The sequence below is a fragment of the Chlorocebus sabaeus genome, chromosome 2 (assembly GCF_047675955.1).
Source record: "Chlorocebus sabaeus isolate Y175 chromosome 2, mChlSab1.0.hap1, whole genome shotgun sequence".
Classification (NCBI taxonomy): domain Eukaryota; kingdom Metazoa; phylum Chordata; class Mammalia; order Primates; family Cercopithecidae; genus Chlorocebus; species Chlorocebus sabaeus.
Genome location: NC_132905.1, coordinates 22597843 through 22620930, shown reverse-complemented (window position 1 = coordinate 22620930; position 23088 = coordinate 22597843). Strand labels below are relative to the sequence as shown.

Genomic DNA, 23088 nt, shown 5'->3' with positions numbered 1-23088 from the left:
CATAAAAACCTCTCCCCAACACCACATACAGATCACCATTCTACAAACACCTAATACCCTGCCAAATTCCATCAACTCAGTGTGCCTGGCTCCTCTGCCAATCTAGACACTTAACAGCCACCAGCCCCAGTTTATAGGCAGTGAGGAGTCTGCTCTGACACCAGACACTGCTGCTTATTAATACTATGACATTACTAGCTGTCATTTTCCTACAGGGAAGAGCAGTGAGAAACCCATGAAGGTCCAGATGATCCTGGAAGGTATAGTACGTCAGTCTTATTCTAAATGAGCCTTGCAGCAGCGTGGCTCAGATAAATTGCTATGAATATCAGAGGAAACAGAGCACTTTCAAATATTAGACTTCATGCTCAAGAGAGGTTCTCAACTCAGAAAATCCCTAACACTGTCACAGGCACACTTTGGCATATTTTTAGGAATCTGGTTTAGACGGGCAACTCCATGTTTCCATGTTTGGCCAAACTTTCCTTACTTGTTGGCATAATGGATACATTTCTGACTTTCCCAGCATCTGGGATTATGAAAATGTCCTTGTACAGGCTGGCCTGGCACTCTGAGCACTAAATGCATTACCTGCATGGCAAAAGAGGCCTTACAAGCTTGGCTCACAACTTTGTTTTCCACATCAACTCCCTCTGCAGCCTAATATCCTGCTACTTTTCAGGAATGAGGCAAACACCACTAGAAAACTGGGATGTCATTAGTATACTGATCGGGCTAGGGAGCGTGCTAGAGATAGGCATAGAGGAGCAACAGGATCAGTGTGAGCCAGATCCCATCCAGCAGCTGTAATCTCCACCAGGCCTCCCGGTCACAGCTGTACCTGGCTGTCTGTAGACTCAGTGGACTCCTCAGGACTCCGCAGAGATGGGTTCGTCAGGCCCTGATCCAGCTCTAAACTCTCCACTGTAGTTTCACTTTTCCTTTTTCCTTTCTTCTTTTTCTCCACTGGGGTTGGTCCTTGCTCCTTGCTACAAGGAGAAATTCAGAATTAAAACTGTTGGGCAGTTTTTAAAACTAAGATTTCTCATGTGATCAACATCATGAACTCACATCCTGGAATTCTAGGGCCAGGGCAGGCTTTAATGGGGAATCTATAAGAGTTTCTTCCCAGAAATGAACAGAAACATGGGAAGAAATATCTACATGGATCAACGCAGAATTCACTTTATTACACCCCATCGTGACTATTATAGCTACAATTAATATGTAAGAAATAATATGAACATCTCCAAAAACTTCACTTTTAGTTTATACAAATGTCTTCTCTAGGAAGTTCAACTGCTTCACAGATACCAAGAGTCTTCAAATTATAATCTCCCTTTAAGTTTCTTAGGAAGAGACATCTCCCTAATCTGTCACCATCCTCTACTGAGTACATGCTGGACCTGGAGTGAACACTAGGCACTCAAAAATGAAGAGAACACTGCCTCTGCCCTTGACTGGCTTATGATTAAGAAAATCCTACAGTTCCCCTACAACCACAGCCCAAGGCAGTACATGAATGCTTCCTCAGAGAGGCAGAGATGGGCCAAGTCCATCCGCCCTGCAAGGCCCTGCTAAGATGGCAACATTTTCTCCAAAAAGCCTTCCCTGGCCTTCCTAGGTGGTAAAATCTCTTTCCCACACTCCCAAAGCACTTCAACTATACTTTACTTAAATGATCTTTCACCAGAATTAGTTGTTAACTACAATATCAGGCTCAGAATTCACAGAACTACATACAGTGCCTGGATCCTCTACAGTTGCTCAATAAACATTTGCTGGATAGATGAGTATTTTATACTTCTCTGATGTCTCTTACCAGACTCGAAGTTCCTAGAGGGCAGTATGTGCTTGACTATGCTTGTATTCCTCAGAGTGAGTGGTCTTATGCCTTATACATAGTAAGTATTCAATTAATATTTAAGCAAGTTTTAAAATTGTTTTTTAAGCAACGGATAGATGGATGCATTAATGAATGGCTATGATTAACTGTGGTTGGGGAGATTTGAGAACATACATTTGATCAGAGATATATATATATGTACATATAAAAACACAATTCTGACAGTAGTAGGAATAACAATAACTAATGATTGCAGCTAATACTTTATATAATAATTACTATATGCAGGCACATTCGTTTACATTGCCTTTGCTCTTCACAACAGCCCTGTAAGGTAGATGGTATTTTTTTTTTTTTTAAAGACGGAGTCTCGCACTGTCACCCAGGATGGGGTTCAGTGGTGCGATCTCTGCTCACTGCAACCTCTACCTCCCATGTTTAATTCTCTTGCTTCAGCTTCACCAGTAGCTGGGATTACAGGCATCCATCACTACGCCTGGCTTTTTTTTGGTTTTTTTTTTTTTTTTTTTTTTTTTTGAGATGGAGTCTTGCTCTGTCGCCCATGCTGGAGTGCAGTGGCGCGATCTCCACTCACTGCAAGCTCCGCCTCCTGGGTTCACGCCATTCTCCTGGGTTCACGCCATTCTCCTGCCTCAGCCTCCCGTGTAGCTGGGACTACAGACGCCCGCCACCGCGCCTGGCTAATTTTTGTATTTTTAGTAGAGATGGGGTTTCACCATGTTAGTCAGCATGGTCTCGATCTCCTGACCTCGTGATCCACCCGTCTCGGCCTCCCAAAGCGCTGGGATTAAAGGTGTGAGCCACCGCACCTGGCAAGCAGATGGTATTCTTATTTTCATTTTATCATGAGGAATCTGAGGCATGGTGAGGTTAAGTTAGATTTCCAGGGCAACAGGGTTAGTAAATGGCAGAGACAAGATTTGAGCCCAAGTGGAATCTGTGCTCCTCTGTGATTATCATAGCATTCTTGGGGGAATAGAACAGTGTTTTGGATACATTTAGTAAAAGATAGTTGGTTGTGTGTCTGGATAACAGGGCAAGTGAACAGAAGCACCATGTTATGCAGCTCGAAGGAAAAATCAAGGGTGCACCAGGCCAGAAAGTTTAGACTTCATTCTGCGTGAAAAGGGCCATGAAAGCAGGTCCAGGAAAGAGGGAATGAAGCCTTTCAAGGGTGGAAATGCTTTGAAAGGCCCAGCAGGAGTAGAACCAGGAAGTCTTGGCAAGTGACAGAATGTGGGTGACAAGCAAAGAGCCAACACTGGTACTTCCCATCAGGAGATTTAGCAGAAAGTATGGGGAAGAGAAGGAAACTGGATGACCTTGTTCAGAGGGGTGATCAAGGACACAAACCAGCCAGTGCTGATAGCTAAATCTGTCTGCTTCCCTCTTGAATACCCTTCACCCTTCACATGCCCCCAACCAGGTCAGCACAAACTCTGCCCAGCTTTTATTCCCCAGGCTGGAGACTGGCTTGCCTACCTACCAGGAAAGTTCACGATGAAAGCTATTTGCAAACAAACACAGGAACAGAAAAACAAATACTGCATGTTCTCACTTACAAGTAGGAGCTAAATGATGAGAACACATGGACACACACAGGGGAATGACACACACTAGGGTCTTTTGGAGGGCGGAGGATGGGAGGAGGTAGAGGATGAGGAAAAATAACTAATGGATAGTAGGCTTAATACCTGGGGGATGAAATAGTCTATACAACCAACTACCATGACATAAGTTTACTTATGTAACAAACGGCACTTGTACCCCTGAACTTAAAAAAAACAAACAAACAAACGAAAAAACTATTTTGATCCAACCTAAAGAACTGAAACTCAACGGGTCGTGCCATTTTCGAGGATTACAGATTTTTAACAAGGGACTTGTACCCTTAAGCAGGGGAAAAAGCAAAAGTTCTTCATTTCTCACCAGTTCAGAGGAGAAGACTCAAGTAAAACAGTTTTAAAAGATGCTAAATTTTCACGAGTCTTTATCTCGTGAAATAATTATGTGGCTCCTCATTAAGAAAACTGCATAGTCAATTACATTCTATAAAGTACTCGTGAATTCCATGTCTCATCCCAATCCCATGAGGGAGCCAGGACAAATAATCCCCATATTCCAAATGAGGAAAACTGAGATTTAAAAGCAGCAAATGTCCCAAAGTCAGCAGCAGGGCAGAGGCTTATGCTCAGGTCAGCTGAGGCACAGGGTATTACTTTTTCACACCAAATCATGTATTTTGCCTCTTTTTTTCTAATATCCCAGTCTCCCTTTTAGTAAACGTAAAACCTTCAAATATCCTTTAATGTTATTTGAATCTCAAAATAATGGTTTAAAAAATCAGAAACATTCCAATGACCCAAATACAGAAAATTCACAAATCCATAGATGTTGATAGTTTTTTACAGCTCTCTTAGAAAAAGGTTTAATTCTTTGACACAAATTTAAAGAAAGCTTACAATATGCCAAAAGTCACCCTAACAGTCACATGCTCAGTGGCTTTTGAATCTTCTGTAAAATCTTAAATCTTTCTTCCCAGCATTTGAAATCAATTTCATCTACTTACTAAATGTAACTTCATTATATTAGAACACTTTGGGTGTCTATATATTTTTAATCTTCATTCTAAATATTTATTATGTGTGCGCGCGCACGCGTGCCCACATGCTAGAATCATGTGCTTCACTGTGGAACATCATACTCGAAGCTAAACCAAGTCCAAATCATAACTAACGAATAGAACTTCCTCAAAATATGACACTTTTACTAGGAGACTTGTGTGCATTTTGAGCAACACATTAAATGTTGAAAGGAGGGAGGAGTCATGGTGAGGCACTTTCCAAGACAAGCCTGAGGCGCTACTAGATTTTCCCAGCCATAAGCTGGGGTTCAGGTAGCCTGGGAATACTTTCTCAAATATTTGTCAGTAAAATAGGAAAATACTGGCTGAAACCTGCTCCCTTATTTGCAGGTAAATAAGAAGATACTCTACTCGGGAAAGCTTCAAAGTGATTTTTTGGAGGTTACCTTTGGCAAGAGAAGCCATTTTAAGTTCCAAAAATTCTTCCTGGAGCTCTTCTGATAAAGGCAAGTATCAGGAAGAAAAGATTCCTTATAAGCTTACAAATGGGATCTTCAAATACGATATTAAGAAAAATATCATCTGAATTCATCCTCTAGGAAGACTAGATAAGGTGTATCTTTCCGCTCTTTGGAAAAAGTTTTAAAAACCTTATGCTTGAGAGTTTTATCAGTTGAAGACATTTTAATCTCTAAACTGCTATACCTACAGATGATTTGGCCCATGAATGTTTGTTTGCTCCTTGAAGTTCCAGGTTCTTCAAAAATAATGGATAGGCCAGGTGTGGTGGCTCATGACTGTAATCCCAGCACTTTGGGAGGCCCAGGCAGGCAGATCGCTTGAGCTCAGGAGTTCGAGACCAGCCTGGGCAATATGGTGAAACCTCGTCTCTACAAAAAAATACAAAAATTAGCCGGGCATCGTGGCATTGGCCTGTGGTCCCAGCTACTTGAGAGGTTGAGGTGGGAGAATCGCTTGAGCCTGGAAGGCAGAGGTTGCAGTGAACAGACATCATGCCACTCTGCACTCCAGCCTGGGTGTCAGAGTGAGACCTTGTCTCAAAAAAAAAAAGAGGATAAATAGGATCTAACAAAACTACATATGCAAATAATCTTTGACTCAGCAATCTACTTAAAGGAATGTAATCTAAAGATATATCACACGATATAAAAACACATATTCATGAGGTTATTTATTACAACATTTTTTGGTAATTACAAAATAATGAAAACTACCTATCTAAACATAAATGATTGAATAAATTAGGATATATACAATGTAATACTAGACAGCTATAAAAACAAGAAATAATTCTACAAACTGATAGGGAATGATTTCTAAAGCTATATCAAGTGAAAAAAGCAGTGTTAAAAGAGTACAATATGCTACCTTTTGTGTAAGAATAAAGGGAAATTTTAAAAACCTATACACATCTATCTACTAACACAAAAAGAAACACAGGAAGGATAAACAAAAAAATCTACAATGCCTATCTATCTACAAGGGGTAGGGGAGAGAACAGGGTAGCAGGGATACAGGAGGGAGTGACACTTCTCTGAGTATACCTTTGTACACAGATCTGACTTTAAGAAATCTGTTAAAGTTCTACATACTAAAACACAAAAAACTAAAAGATGAAAACAAGCTGAAACAAGTGAATCCATGTATGTTTAAAACAAGTAATATAACTGCACCTCATAAAGTATAAAACCGCTTCCATTAACTGATGAAGACAGCATTTGACTACATACTCTCAACTTCTGGGAGAAGGGGAAAGAAGAGCAAACCAATTCTGAACATTTTTTTCTTGGTAGTTAAGAAAAAACTACCATGGTGAAGTGACACTGAACTATTTCAGATGTGGTATAGGACTAAGCAAACGAGTAAATGTGTTGATGTTGGGAACTGGCAAATACGAAATGCTATAAGGCAAGGGAGATACTGTGAGATGAATCTCAACTGCAGGCATCATCAGTTGAACTCATGAGTTCTATAACATGTATGAACACAAGCACGTATATGTGCATGTGTGTATGTATATATACATGTATGTGTGTAGATATAAGTATGTATGTATATACGTGTGTACATATATTCATATGTGCATGTTTGTAATGTTTTTAATACTGAATGTTTTTAATACTGAAGTTGTTTTTAATAATGTTTTAATAATGTAATGTTTTTAATACTGAAGCTCCTCACAGAAATGGCTGAGTCCAAGGCTAAAGCAGGGAAGAGAGAGGATGAGCCCGAAACACCCTGCTATGTCAGAAAGTAAGAGAGTGTTTAGAAAAACAAACATGGCAAGTCAAAATGAGAAATAAGTCAGCTTAAAGAGCTTTTGTTGCCCAAAACTGAGACCATCTGAACACCAAAGTAATTGAGGACAGTAAAGAATTATAAGTCACTGAAAATAATAGGAATCTATACCGATGAGACATACATAAAAAATGAATAAGGGATAAAGGGGAGCTCTTGTTCACTACAAAACACAAATGGTAACTGTAAAGGAAGTGGTAGAGTTAGAAAATCATTTTGAGGCTGGGTGCAGTGGCTCATGCCTGAAATATCAGCACTTTGGTAGGCTGGGGCGGGAGGATGGCTTGAGGTCAGGAGTTCAAGACCAGACTGGCAATATATTGAAACCCCATCTCGGCTGGGCGCCGTGGCTCAAGCCTGTAATCCCAGCACTTTGGGAGGCCGAGACGGGCGGATCACGAGGTCAGGAGATCGAGACCATCCCGGTTAACACGGTGAAGGCCCATCTCTACTACAAAAATATAAAAAACTAGCCGGGCGAGGTGGCGGGCACCTGTAGCCCCAGCTACTCGGGAGGCTGAGGCAGGAGAATGGCGTCAACCCGGGAGGTGGAGCTTGCAGTGAGCTGAGATCCAGCCACTGCACTCCAGCCTGGGCGACAGAGTGAGACTCCGTCTCAAAAAAAAAAAACAAACCCCATCTCTACAAAAAAATCGAAAAAAAAAAAAATATCAGCCAGGCATGATGATGCACGCCAGGTACCTGGGAGGCTGAGATGGGAGGACTGATCGAACCCAGAAGGTCGAAGCTGTAGTGAGTCATGATGCTGCCACTGCACACCAGCCTGGGTGACAGAGCAAGACCCTGTCTCAAAACCAAAATGACAAACAAAAAAAACCACTTTGTAACCAATGTAGAAAAGATGGGCATGGTGCAGAATCATCAAGGGATGCTAAATCTAGGGAGAATGATGTGAAGAGAAGCAGGGTATTTGCATGATCTTAAAGTGTCTCCCTGCAGATTATTTAGTAGTTATAAGGGAACGAAAAGAATAACTAACTAGACAATGGTTATAGAAGAATGACTTACTCTTAGGAAAGACACACTGATGTATTAGGGACAAAAAGGCCAGACATATGTAACTTGTTTGCAACTGGTTCAGGAAACGTGTGTGCGCACGCACGCACGCACACACACACATAAATATATATATATACACACACCCACACGCATACACACACGCACAAATATATATATACACACATACGCATACACACACACACACACACACACATACTTTAAAAAATAATTTATCTTGACATACATCTATTCCACTGCAGAAGAGGATACTGTGTTTGGCATCTTTTTTCCTGACAACCAATACTGATTCCTAGACTATAAAAGAGCTCTGGCAGAAGGTCAGAGTGGGCTATGGTACCCCATTCCTTTTACCATGGTGATTGGTCCAGGATGGACACATGACCTAGCCAGACTAATCTGGGAGTCCTTCCTTTAAAAAAAAAAAAAATATATATATATATATATATATAGAGGCAGGAGTGGGTAGGAAAATGAATCTTTCTTCCTACGTCATGAAGTTGTTAAGCTGTAAACCCACAGCTACGGGCAGCCATGATTCCAGCCTTGAGAGGAATGCATTTGCAAAGGATGGAGTGGCACCCAGACAGGCTCAGGGGGTCACTGGAGACAAACAGCTTTGGTCTCAACTAAACTTCCTGGTTCTGATTCCTTAAGCCACTAACCTCATTATCATTTTTTTCTAACTTAAGCTAATTTGACTGGGTTTATGTTACTTGTAACCAAGAGAGTTCTGAATAATACAAACGCCTAATACTCCCACCAATTAATGGCACAGGGGCTTGAATCAAAGCAATCTTATTTCTATAATCCTCTTTTTAATTAATAGCTTTCAGCATTAGACTAACTTGGAAGGAAAAAAAAGGAAGAAATAACATTTTTGAGAGTCAAAGTAACTATTTTTTTATTCAAACTTGATTTTACAATCAAACACATCTCCACTTCAAAGAAAGTACCTACTATGCATTTATGACATGCAAGAAACTCCCAATCAATTATTTCATACATGCAGGACAACTATTAGTCATAACCATCAAAGCTTTTATCCTGTCTTCCACATGGCTTCATCAGCCAAGAAGACTGTGTGTATCTTTACTTTCTGTAGTTTGCCCTAGAAAAAAATTTTTTTTTTTTTTGTGCTTTCCAAATAGGAAATTTCATTATAATATGAAAGCACTAGGTAGACAGGATTTCTCAAACTTTCTCTGCAACCATATCTCCAGTTTCTAACCTCCAGGTTTCTTTGCTAGAACTAAGAGTTAGGAAGTGAGTGCTGAATCTGAGTACAAGGAAAAGATCTGGGTACATGTCATGACACTGTACTCCTATGAATCTTTTATGGCTCTGTCCCCGTGGATTCCAGGTATTGAAAGCTCTTATCTACTAAGATGCATTAATTCAAAATGATTCATCTTCTCATTTTAAAATTAAAACCTTATTAAATATCCATCAGAGCCTTACAGCAAGAATGAGTTACTACTACAGCCACTGAAAATAGCTCATGATCCCAATAACTACCTCCAAAGACAAGCAGAGTCTCAGGAGTCCAGTCCAGGAACCACTACTCCCCTCCAGCAACAACGCTTCAGAGAAGCTTCCAGAACTGACCTTCCTATAGGCTTTGATCCTCTTCCCAGGAGTACAATACTGAAAACATGGATATTACCTTGAAAAAGCTCATTTGCACACTTGATTCAGCTTTTCCATAATGCCCGTATTAATTGAGCCTACATAGAGAACTGAGTTGGTATCGATTTTTTAAAGATACTAGTTAAAAGAAAAAATACTAAAAAACCCTAATTATTTTGGTACAGATATAATCTGCTGTAGATAAACTGTGAACTAAATCTGCCCTGTCAGTCCCTTTAACCGTATCAATACCTTCAAAACAGAGATTACAGAGGACAATATCCTAGTAAAATGGAAACAAAAAGATTACTTCCTCTTAAGATGAAAAAGCAGAGTTTTACCAAGTAATTCTATTAAAAGTAATAAAAGCAACTGAAAATAAAAATTCAGAAAGTATAGAAGAGTTTCAAATAAAAAGTATAACCCATCCTTAGTGCACCAAATCCCCAGAAAGGATTGCTTTTGACTGACGCCTCTCTGATGCGTTCATGCTTCTAGTTCATTATTTATCAACATTAAGCAATGGCTACTGACATCCTGATAGGAAAGCGGATGAATTCAGATCTTATATACCTCCCCTATTCTGTCCCTACTCAGTATTTTCTTTGAACTCTTTTAGTGGAGGCAACAACATTTTAAATTTTCTGATTGCTCCCCTGTCATGACCTATTCTTGTGTTGCAGACAAAATATCCTCAATTTGAGGAGCTAATTTAAAATATGTTCATTCTTTTCCTTGAATTGTTTCTTCTTATGACAGTTGTTCTTTCATTCTTCCTTTTCCTGCTTTATGCTGCTTGTTTTCCTCTATGGTCTTGTGCTCTTCAGTAGACTGTTCCTATCGAAAATCAACTAGGCTGGTAATACAGGTGCCTGGTGAGGCTCTCCTCTGCTTCTGAGTAAACTGCTTTCTCTACAAGCCTCGCCCCTGAATATGAAGCCTGGCCTAGGACTCTGCACACACGTCAAGTGGCTGTCCCTCCCTCCACTTTTTAGGGTATGGGCAGGGAAGGGCAGAGAAGTTAGTGCTCTGTGCCCCTTTCTTGTGGGTGTCATTCCTTATATGGAGCCCTAGCCCCTTCCCCAGGGCAAACTGCCTAATATCCGTAGAGTAACTGCCTGACTTCATCCTAGAGCTGACAAACCACACAGCCGCTCTGCAGACAGTCCCTTAATCAGCCACCTCCACTTCTGGCCTGCCTCCAATCGCTCCTCCAGAGCTGCCTGCTCCATTGCAAGGAGAAAGCACTTCTCTCCCTGCTGCAAACATAGTGCCTGCATGAGCTCTAAGCTGGGACTCCCTCCATACCATTTATCCACCAGTATCATATCAGTGGACTTCTTTGTCCAGAAATTCAGGAATAGCTCTCATCTTTGAAAAATTTCATCCCCTCTGTTCTTCCTATCATTTCAGTAAGATTTGGAGAAGTGAAAATGAAAGCAGGCTGGATGTACCATCTTAAAATCTGGAAACCCCTAAAAAGAACATTTGTTTAAATGTCTTTTGGTCTTTTTGCTTTCAGTCTTTTCTCATCTATAAATTTCTTTAATAACTGGCTCAATACTCATCTCTTCCAAGGGACTCCTCAGACCAGAAATGACATACTCCTTATCTTCTAAATCCTTTCAGCTACTCTGTAAGCAGTTATACCAGGTTTTTCATTTGTTTATATTTTTGCTTGTTTCTTGAACACTTGTCAAGGTTGCTTCTTGTGAAAAGCACCTCAAACTCATAAAAGTACCTCAATGACTGGGCTCACAGATACTTCTGACACCTTGCTTCCTTCACTACTGCATTCCCTATAAAAAAAAAACTCATAAACAAAGCAAGACACAGAAGAGGCACTAAAAATATACTGGATAAATGAGTAGGCATTTATCAAGCATTATTATTTAGCAACTGTTCCCTTACAGATTTGGTAAAGGTCTACTATGCACCAGGCCACAAAGTAAGCACTTCTGATGCTCCAAAAAAAAAAAAAAAAAAACCAAAAACAAAACCAAAAACAAACAAACAAAAACAGAAATAAAGACTTAGTACAAAGCTTCCAAGGTGGGTCTCTGACATTACCATTTAGATTTCTTCCCTGGTTAACATAAAGTCCAACGGGTTCCAAGCTCAGGGTCTCTACTGAGGGCTCATACACACCTTTATGTCTTCTTTGGTCTAATAAATGGTCACAATGTAAAAACAGGTCTCCCAACAGAAAGAACCCCACTAATGTAATCTCTTGAACCTGAAATTAGCCTCAATAAAGATCTCTCTAAACAGAGATAGCTGATTGACCTTCAAATAAATGAGAAAGAGCCACCAGCCCCTGTGAGGAGGAAAGCTAGCTGTTTTACTACTCTTCCTGCACCACACAGTTATCGGCTGACTCAGCGGCAACCACGCAGCTCAGATGGTTATATAATCAGAAGGCCTGGGGTTGAACACTTCCCAGAAGCAGTCATCACAGATGAAAGCAAAAAAAGGTAAAATGCTGGATTTGGGAGAAAAATCTGCTCTGGGTTGACAAACCAAACAAATGGGGATGAAAAACTGAAACTGGGGCTGATCACACCAACCACTTCTTTTCCTCTTTTTGCTTTTTCATTCCTAGCAGACGTTACATACAAAAACTTACACAGGCTCCTTTTTCCTGTGATCTTTCACCTGGGAAACATGTTTCTCAAAGGATAATCTAAGACTCGGCCACACTCTAATTACCTGGGAGAATTCTGAACTGCAGATTCCTGGGTTCCACCCCAGACCTAATAAATCATTCTCTCTGGGGAATCCACTTTTCTAACAAGCTCTCCAGGTAGTTCCCTAGGCACAGGAAAGTCTGAGGACCAGAGATCCAGGTAGACAGACCTCCACTTGGGCCAGCACACTAATTTCTTGACTTGCAAGAAAGAATATGAACCATTCTGATATGTGTGGAAATTCCAAAGCTTATACTCTGCCCTCACCGCCAACATGAACACCAAAACTCAAGACCCTAGCTTTTAAAAGCAACACTCATGCCTGTAATCCCAGCACTTTAAGAGGCCAGGCAAGCGAATCACTTGAGGACAGGAGTTCGAGATCAGCCTGGCCAACATAGCAAACTCCCATCTCTACTAAAAATACAAAAAATAAGCTGGGTGTGGTGGTACACACCTGCAATCCCAGCTACTTGGGAGGCTGAAGCAGGAGAATCGCTTGAACCTGGGAGGCAGAGATTGCAGTGAGCCGAGATAGCGCCACTGCACTCCAGCCTGGGCGAGAGAGCAAGACTCCGTCCCCCCAAAACATGATATTCACAGGCATTTAGAAGCATTAGATGCAAAAACTGTTGTTGAGCACAGAATCCACTGCATAACAGTTCTTGCTATAATCTGAATTTGTCCCCCAAAATTCCTGTGTTGGAAACCTCATCTCCAATGTAGTGGTGTTGGGAGTTGGGGTCTAATAAGAGGAGATCAGGTCAGGTGGCTCTGGCCTCATGAATGGATGAATACTCTTATCACAGGAGTGGATTATCTCAACAGTAGCCCTCTCTCGTTCTCTTTAGAGTAACATTTCATCCTTTTTTGCTCCTCTGCCTTTGGCCACAGGATAAGGAGCAGCAAACAGGTCCTCCCCAGATTTCAGCGCCATACTGTTGGACTTCCCAGTCTCCAGAATGGTGAGCCAAATAAATTTCTGCTCACTATACATTATCCAGTCTGTGTATTCTGTTATAGGAACATAAAATGAACTATAACAGTTGCCTAATAAGAAATTTCTTTTTCAAATGGTAAAAACTTAGCTTCTCTGAGAAACTGTCATGTTGCTTTTCTAAGACCGAAACATTATATCCAATGTAATGAACAATTTTGGGAACAATATATTCCCAAAGCCCTTACTAACATTTCATGACCCTACATGATCTGACCCCTGCCTCTCTGATCCCCTCCTCCAGCTATACTGGCCATGTACAGGTATGTATGCATAGGTATGTGTATATGTTTCTATATACACACACACACGTACATCTGTGTATGTCTTCTTAGGCAAGTGGCTCCAATCCTCTGTGGAATAAGGCACTATAATTTTAAAAATAGTATAAGCATATAAACTATACCAAATGAAATTTTAATTTCAGAGTCAGGAAAATGACAGAGCCTACCTTGGCTTTCTTTCTTGCTTAAGTTTTACACAATAAAGGAATGAACTAAACTCATACTCAAAAACACTTTAGAGAAGCCAGGTTTAGTTATATATATCTGTAATCCCAGCTATTTGGGAGACCTCATCTCTAAAAATAATAATAATAATAATAATTTGGAGGGAAGAGACACTAGTTTCAATTGAAACTTCTCCTATTTAAGAATTTTAGGCTTTTATCTCTCAAGCAATAAATGAATACTGATCACTATTAATATCATCCTTGAAAAGGAAAATTTGCTAGACTACCTATCACCTGTTTAGAACAGACATGTTCAATAATCTGCTGCCTCTCAAATGCAAACATAAACAGCAAAGGAAAAAGTTGAAGACATTTAGTCCTTGAAAGGATACCATGAAGTATGCAAACTGAAATTCTATAGAAGAGCAACCATTTCCTACAAATAAAAACCAATTTATCTGACACTGAAATCTCCCCACGTCCATTTCTGATCTTCCTTAGCAAAACATAAAGACACACAGCTGAGGGGAGAAAAGTCGGTTTTACAATCAGGTGAACATGGAGTCAAATCCCAAGGATGGTGCTCACTAGTTTTGTGCCTTGGACAAGTTACTTAACTTTTTGAACTTTCATTCAATTATAAAATGGATATATTACCTACTGTTATATAACAATGGGAGTTATAAGATATAAGATACCTTATACAGGTCTTATTTTCAAGGAGAAGAGCTCTACCCATTCATTCTTGGAATACATTTATATCTATATATATAGATAGATATGTATCATGTGTGAACCTGACAAACCTCTCTGGTGACCAGCCCCAGGAACATAAAAAGGCACAAGGCAAGTTGATCCTGACCTCAGACACCTAACTTTTGTTGAGGAAAACAAGTCATACATACCTGAAAACCATAATTAATGATGGGGAAAGTAGCCTGTTTTAGAGGCAAACATACAAGACTGGGAATCGGGCCTGAGTTTATAACACACATCTGTGAATGACCTTAGACAAGTCACTTCTCTGCGGGTCTCCGTTTCCCTGGCTGCAGCCCTATAACAGGGCTGAACTAAGTAAGTATCTTTTAGCCTTCCCAGGTCTACGGTTATGATTTATAATGAAAAGTGAGGCTCCAAATGCTATGGAAGTTCAGAGAGGACACACGGGTACGCTGGTTTGGGGAAACTCTGATATATATATCTGTACTGATATACAGCTGAACTCTGATATATATCTGAACTTAGACTTGCACTCACACCCGAAGAATGGAAAGGACTTGGGATACCGAGAGGATAAGAGCTGGGGAAATACCCAGAGCAATCCAAAGGAGAAGTGGGTCAAGGACCTTTAAGAGCTAATGAGATTAATTGAGTTGGCGAGGTACAGTGCCAGAGATGGAAAGGGAGGGAGACATCAGACCCCAGAGGGTCTGAATAACAGAGGAAGGAGTCTGGATTTTGTCCTGGAGGCAACAGGAGCAATCAGGGGGCAACAGGAACAATCAGAAGATTCTAAGCGGTTATAAATTGTTGAGGGAATCCCATTTCCCTGTCTCCATGTTTTCATGAGGAAAAGCATATTTTATTCCCAAGGACTGAAAAATACTGGAAATATATTTTCCACCCTTCTTCAAATTTATCTCACTTCCCCGACTGGGGAAATACTCCAATAGCAAGACTGGAAGAAGGAATGGAGCACACATGGCCCAGCACCGCCACCTCTGCTTTCGAGTGCCTGCCGTGCTGGCAGATAAACTTAACTGAGGGAGGAACAACAAGTCTGATGGTGGCCACAAGCTAACCAATGTTCTCCAATCCAATTTACCAACAACAGAGCTGATAAATGAATGCCCATTTCTATTGACTATTTATCAACTGATTTAGAATTGAAAAGGGAGAAAAGGCGATTTGATTTATCCCCACCACCACCACCACTGTTGCCAGCATAAATAAAGGGGCCAACAGCAGTGCTTCAGAAAGACTAGCCAGGTGGCAGCTGGCAAGATGAACTGAAGGAGGAAAAGGCCAGAAGCCCATAAATCAGTTGTGGAGCTCCTACAGTAATCCAAGCATTAAGTGAATCATTTATAACCATCAAGTATTATCCAGGGTCTAATCGATATCTGCTTAAATCAAAACATGTACTTGAGCTAATCTGCAAGAGTAAATCAAAGAGAACAAAAAACTAAGGCTTAATTACTAATATATGCATATATATGTATGTGTGTGTATATATATGTATTTTTAAATCAATTAACATGCTTCATATCTAAAACTGCTTCTGCCTACCTGTAGGATCACTACTTAAAGGAACCAAAACAATTTTAAAAAGATATAAAAGAGAAGCAATCAAAGGCTAACCAGTCCAGAACCCTGGAGTACACAGAAGACTTCTATTATGTTACAGATCGATATAATATAGCTCCAAAAGAAAGAGAGAGAAAGCTCATGTAACTTGTCCACATTTTTAAACAGATGATCATTTCTGTCAACCTCCTCTAACAGGATGTCTCTTGGACTTCTAAACCTCAAAAGGTTCTGCTGTCTTCTAAGTTAGCAGCCTTTGAAAACACTACACCAAGCACTTCTCCAAGTCACTTGTATTTCATATTAGATCAAATCAAGTTGTGTTAGTATTGCTACATTTATATAAAAAAGCCTGTACATTTTCACTAGTCAGAATCCTGATTTTGCCTATACATTTGGCATCCAACACTTAGTTAAATGCCTCCTTATTCCCCCAAAATGGAATTTATGACAATGTTTGCATACTCATCACTTTGTTTCAGACCTCATACAATGTAAACATGAATTCCTTAAAAAATGAAGAGTTGATAAAATTGTAAACATCAGAAACCAGTGGCTAAGTGGGCTCAGACACCTATGGCTTTCTAATGTCTTCTAGATACAAACCAAGACTCCTTATTAGGGCTATAAAACCCTCCTCTAATTACCCCAAAATTCTCACACACAATCTTTATTCCTTATTATTCTCTGTAATAATAATAATAAAAAGTCGCCACACTAGCTCATGTCCGATCTTCCTTCTTTATATACGCTATTACCCCAAAGTACCACTTCAGCTCCTCCAAAGTAATCTGGAGATGAAAATTATTTGCAGAGGACGAACAGTCACTCTGCTACTCCATCCATACACTGGAGATTAGAGTATGCTCACTAGGTTCACTAAGAAACAAGTCCTGTAGGGTTTTAGTTAGGCAGAATCCTGAGTTTTGTCTACCTCTCTCTTGACCTTCTGTAAGGTATTTTACAGGCATTTTCTGTAATCTACATTCCTGGGATCCCACCCAAGTTTCTTTGGTAGAAGAACGATGAAATCCTCTGCCAGACAGAAGGGAGTGAATATTATGAGGCAAATTTTTAATTTGGATTAAGAAACCATCCATCTGGTCCCAACAAACTGTCCTTCTGAAGAAGAAGTGAACCATATAGTAAACTCCAGGTTGCAACACACACCACTTAAAATGCATTCTTCAAATTACCTCCTTCATGCCTGACCAACACAGGTGTGACAGCCTCATTACTTTATGTTTTGTTAGTATCCACATCAGTCTCTGTGTTTTTTATGAGTGCTCTTGGTCTAGAATAATAGATACATAGATAAATGTAATTAGCCTTCCTCTGTACTTAGATTTTAGACATGTAAATTCCTTAAGATTAGGAGTCATATATTTGGTGTTTCCTTAAAATTCTAAATATAAACTTCTGCACAAGGAATTTAGAAACAAAATGAGAAATATATTTGTATATGATGACAGATATTGAGCTCCCTGCACAAGGAATGCATTTGCTATCTTGATAGGATCTATACAGTGATTCTGTACCTATGCACTCTGGTCTCGCTGTAAGTCATTATGGTCGGCTCTGGTCTCATTTACTCAGCATTTCCTAAGCACTTGTCAATGTGTCAGGCACTGTGCTAGACACTGAACTAGATAAATAGATCAGGAATGGTCCTGCACTCAGGGTTTGGAACCTAGGGGAAGCTAGTCAGTCCTCAACTATCTGGAACTCTGTGGATACCGACCGCTCTCTTAGGCTTCCTGCACGACTGATTCCCGTCACTGTGCATCCTCCTCACAGCAGCTCCTCTGCCACTCTACACCACTGCTGTTCCAAAAATCACTGCCCTCTGTATCACACCTGGGATGTCACTTCCCTTACACCCTGTGCATGTTAACATTTTAATTCTTTTTTGTCCAAAAGGAACGGCAAGAAACTGCATGGCCAGTATTAATTAAGTTTATCTTTCTCTCATTAGGAGGTAAGAAAGGTGGTTCATTTTTGGCTGAAAGCTAATATGGACACAAAGAACACATAAACATGGGATATAGGGGGCACATCTACACATCTGGCAGGATACCAGCTAGCAACTAAAGAATGCTAAGTACTAAGACCAAAAAGAATGGTTGGGGTCTGAAGCGGGTGGGGAATTCTTGGGAGTATCCTAAAAACACAAATGTCTTTTTTGAAATGCCGTGACTTCAGAAATGCAGTGAGAAAACAGCAACCTTCAAGGACAGTCCCTTGCATTAGCACCAAGGGGTTATCCCTGCTCCCTATCCTATATAGGTGGGATATGAAGCTTAGGCCCACAGGAGTGCAGCAAGGTTGTGTCCGGGGGCTTGGGCCAATGCCAAAGGCAAATCATTCTGCACTGGCACAGGCAAGTGCTCAGAGAAGGAAGAAAGGAATGTACCTGGCCTTCCTGGACTTCGTCCTGGCTGCAGAGTCAGTGCAGCTCCTCTTCTCTTTGGCCTCCTTGGTGACTGAGGCCTCCCGGGGCTTCCGCGCCTTCTTTACCCCATCTTTTTGCTTCGGCTCCTTGTGCTCCTTGGCCTTCTTCGGCTCCTTGGCCTTCCTGGGTTCCTTTGGCTCTTTCGGTTCGCGTTTCCTCTTTGGCTTGGGCTCTCTGTCCTTGCTTCCCTTTGCTGCACCCTCTTGGTCTCCTGGCTCCTTTTTCTTCCGTTTCTTCTTCACTCCAGTACCTCCTCCTCCACTGTCCTCCATCCCATTATGGGATGTCATTTTCCTAGGAAAAAGGGTAGCAGCTTCCTCTTCAGCAGTGTATAGGTCCTTCTGGGGCAGACAGTGACTAGCAACATCTTCAATTTTCTCTTCTTGATCAGTGCTGCAGTCAAATGGGGATGGAGATTTGTAGTCAAAATTGACAGAGGCATCAGACATTGGGGAGTGATTCAAAACTTTTAAATTTGACAACTGTAAAAGAAAGAGAAACAAGCATATTACCCTTCCAATGCATGCTTCCTACAAAGAGACTTACCCAGTTTGAATACATGGATTTGCTCAACAAATATTTACTGAGTTCCCACTCTCTGTTAGTTCCTATTGTGCTAGGCCTTCGAGACAGAGTGACAAACAGGACATATATGGCCTTTAAACTTGGGGAGCTGTGCCAACGTGTTGTTAGCATACTAAATCAGGATCATTCAAAGATACACCTTTGATTTTAACTAAAAATTGTGCTGTTCTGTATGATCATCAAATCTAGCCACCAGACTGAGCACCAAAAAACCTTTGGTCACTTGCAGAAACCAAACTACCTGTATAGGAGGAAGTTTTATTGTGATAGATGCCATTAGAAAGGATGTGTCACAGGTGCTGAAGGCATCCCCAAAATGGAAGTTGCAGAGCTGTTTTTGAGCACCAACAAACAAAAGTACAGCCCCCCAAAGTGACCACTTTTTAAGAAAACATCCCTTTGGGTATAGAAGTTATATCTCATTCTTTCAGGTCTGGTGTTGCAAGTTTCAAGGAACAGCACCTCCCTTGGTCTGGAACAAAGAAATAACTTAAGGAGAGCCTGGGAGGGACAAGCAGGTTTTCTAGGAAGAGAGTTACAATCATCTTTGCATGATGGCTTAGAAATAGCACCATTTGTGAGGAACCTTTTCTCTTAACAAGAGGCCCAGCATGTGCTAAAGGGCACAGACAGCTGCCCAGGTGGCATGGTTTCCCTTCAGTATGCCGGTTATCCCTGTGCTCAGACTTCCTGGCCCAGCCTGGTAGTTACAGAGACTGTAACATTCAGCTGCGTATTTCTCCTTCTGTTTTTTCCAGTGTCTTTCCCTAGTCCAATGCTCCCAAACATAACACTGAGAATCCCAGGAGAAAAAGATGAAAGAAAAGAAAGATTTGGGGTGGGGAGGGGAAGAGATCTTTATCATATCGATATAGTCCAGCCTCATAAGCCTAAATGCAAAGGGAACTGGTCATTCCGGCAGGACTCACTACTCAAAAATAAAATAAAATAAAATAAAAGGAAAACAATTCAGTTTATGATCTCATTACTGATTGAGTACTTGAGATGGCTTGGGAAAGGAGCTAAGTGGACAAAAGGAATTTAAAATCAAATGCAAAAAAAAAATGGTTAAGATGGTAAATTTTCTATCATATGCTTTTTACTACAATTTTAAAAACTGTTTTAATGGGATAAAAGGCAAGAAGAAATCTAGCAGTGAGGTGACAGGTATCCAGGTGAAGCTCAGCTCCTGTGAAGTGCAGAGTCGTCCTCAGGAGATTCCTGAATTCTGTGCCAAGGACAGCTGGCCCTCAAGGAACAAGTTTTTGCTGAGCATGCAAGGGTATACAGACTGAAAAAGGACGAGTCACACGTTTCTTAGGCTTTCAAAGATAACATAAAAGATCTACTCCCACCGAGGCAGCTCTCTGAAGGTCAGAGTGAGACTCTGTCTTTTTAGCTCGTATCTCATGTCCAGGTCTCTTTTCTGAAGGACAGGGGTCCCCAAATAAGCTAGAAGCAGGTGGCAGTAAGGGGGTATTCAATCCTTAGGCAACAGCAAGAGCAGCAGCTAACGTTTATTGAAAACATGCCATATGGGTACACTAGAGCTTGTGCAAGGCATGTTTCATGACCTCTAAATCTTTATAACAATCCCACAGGGTCAATAAAAAGATGCCGGTTTTGTGTACAGAGAAATGGAAGGTTAGTGATGTTAACTGGTGTGCCCAAGGCCAACGGCTACTGAGTGCAGGAGTTTAGATTTGAACTATCCATCTGGCCAAAGCTAACACTCATTTCATTGAGCATTGTATGACCTCCCAGGGAACTACAATGATTGCTAGGCCATGAGACCAGCATGATGAAACTTGGTTAGAAATGTTAAATGCAGCCAGGCATGGTGGTTTGCACCTGTAATACTAGCACTTTGTGAGGCTGAGGTGGGAGAACTGCTTGAGGTCAGGAGTTAGAGACCAGCCTGGGCAACAGAGCAAGACCCTATCTCTACCGAAAAAAAAAAATTTTAAAACATTTGCCAGCAGTGGTGGTGCACACCTGTAGTCCTAGCTACATATGAGGCTGAGGCAGGAGGATCACTTGAGCCCAGGAGTTTAAAGTTACAATGAGCTATGATTGTGCCACTGCACTCCAGCCTGGGCAACAGAGCAAGACTCTACCTTTTAAAAATAAAAATAAAAGTTAAATGTGATGGCATATGCAATCACTTTGGGAAAGGTCATGCAGTTGTTGATGAAAAAGCAGGTATTAGTAATAAAATATAAAAAATTATAATTGAAAAGTCTACCAGAAATGTTTGTATTTTTAAAGCACCTTGTTGGGAGCTATGAAAATATATTTGCTGAAGATTAAAAAATATTAGACAAAAAATAATTTCTTTCATGTGTCTCAAGGTCAGTGGGGGGAAAGGCAAAGAGCCTAAATAAAAGCTTTGTTTCAGCTTCTACCAAGGGCATTAAATCACCACTTTGAAACTGGCCCTAAAACAAACAGGTTGGAGATGATGGGCCACAAGGTGCCAAAAATATTTTACAAATTATAACAACAATTTAAATAGAGACAAGAAGCTAGGAAAACAAGAATGAAATGGAGAGGGTCCACAGGTAACACATGCAACAATGCTAGCTCAAGAACTGCACTGTTAGTAAAAAACCTGTTTCTGTGATTCAAAATTATCAATCTATAATATTCCTGGAAAAGACACGTAAAGACATGAATCTAGATAAACCAGATCAGGTCAGTTGAAAAGGAGTTAGGAACTAATGAAAAAATTATGGCCCTGGGCAGTGGTTCCCAGAGGTCCACAGACAAACCTTTAACAATTATTCAAGAATTTGAAAGTCAAAACAGATTCTAATTAAGAAAATCATCCAGAAAAACGAGTATATCTGTTACATAATCTTCTTCATCAGTTATAACCATTTCCACACCTTTCAACAGAAGGCCTTGAAATAATATGCTAAAACTCAGGCAGCAAAAACTAGTAAATTTCAGTACATCAGGTTAAAAAAAATTAAACAAGCATATTTCACTGTATTTTTTTGTTTTGGGTCAGGAAACATAGATTTCTATCTGTAACGAATCCATACATGGGTACCTGACGATCATTGCCTGTAAGCTGCTTCCAAGCTAGTCCTGTTCTCTATCCAAGTTCCCAAGGAATAGAGAGAGACAGCTTTTCATTCTTATTCATATAAACAGTATTTACTGGCCATTTAAACGTTTCTTCACATACTGGTATGGCAAACAGGTATATATAGAGATGGAAGGTTGAAAGGGAAGATACTCTCCAAGTTGTGATGACATTTCCCTCTCCCAAATTTAAGATGATTCTTTCTTTGAAAGAAAAATTAAATAAAGTGACAATATAATACTATTAGATTTCCCTCAATTTTTCCTAAAAATTATGCATATTTTATGTGAAATACAGTAATTAAGGAATTTAAATATTTTTTGTTTAAAACTTTAATACACTTATCAAAATAAATAACTTTTGCACTTTAAAGAACATTATCGGGCCGGGCGCGGTGGCTCAAGCCTGTAATCCCAGCACTTTGGGAGGCCGAGACGGGCGGATCACGAGGTCAGGAGATCGAGACCATCCTGGCTAACTCGGTGAAACCCCGTCTCTACCAAAAAATACAAAAAACTAGCCGGGCGAGGTGGCGGGCGCCTGTAGTCCCAGCTACTCGGGAAGCTGAGGCAGGAGAATGGCGTAAACCCGGGAGGCGGAGCTTGCAGTGAGCTGAGATCCGGCCACTGCACTCCACCCTGGGCGACAAAGCAAGACTCCGTCGCAAAAAAAAAAAAAAAAAAAAAAAAAAAAAACATTATCAAGAATGTACAATTGGCCCTTTAAATCCATGGGTTCTGCATCTACGGAGTCAACCAACTGAGGATTGAAAATATTTGAAAACAAACAATTAAAAATGACAATACAATAAAAATACATATTTAAAAACAATATACTACAACAACTATTTATGTAGCATTTGTGTTATGTTAGGTATTATAAGTAACCTAGAGATGATTTAAAGTGTAGGAGAAGATGTGTATGGATTATATACAAATACTACACCATTTTAAATAAGGGACTTGAGCATCCTCAGATTTTGGTATTCACGGAAGGCATTAGAACAATCCCCCATGGACGCTGAGGAACAACTGCATAAAGAAAATCCCCAGAATGGGTGAAAGTATTTGCAAATCATTTA

The 23088-nt window shown here is 40.4% G+C and overlaps 1 protein-coding gene across 3 annotated transcripts in view; it reads right to left on the bottom strand.

The window, feature by feature from the left end:
* The window catches only part of CHD6 (chromodomain helicase DNA binding protein 6), a 208636-nt gene that overhangs the window by 112778 nt on the left and 72770 nt on the right, over positions 1-23088 (bottom strand). For all 3 annotated transcript variants that reach the window (XM_008017154.3, XM_008017167.3, XM_073006519.1), the window contains 2 exons: positions 18293-18813; positions 842-989 (listed from right to left, as the gene is read on the bottom strand). In XM_008017154.3, the coding sequence (XP_008015345.3) occupies positions 842-989; positions 18293-18813 (669 nt within the window). The remainder of the gene's footprint in view (positions 1-841; positions 990-18292; positions 18814-23088) is intronic.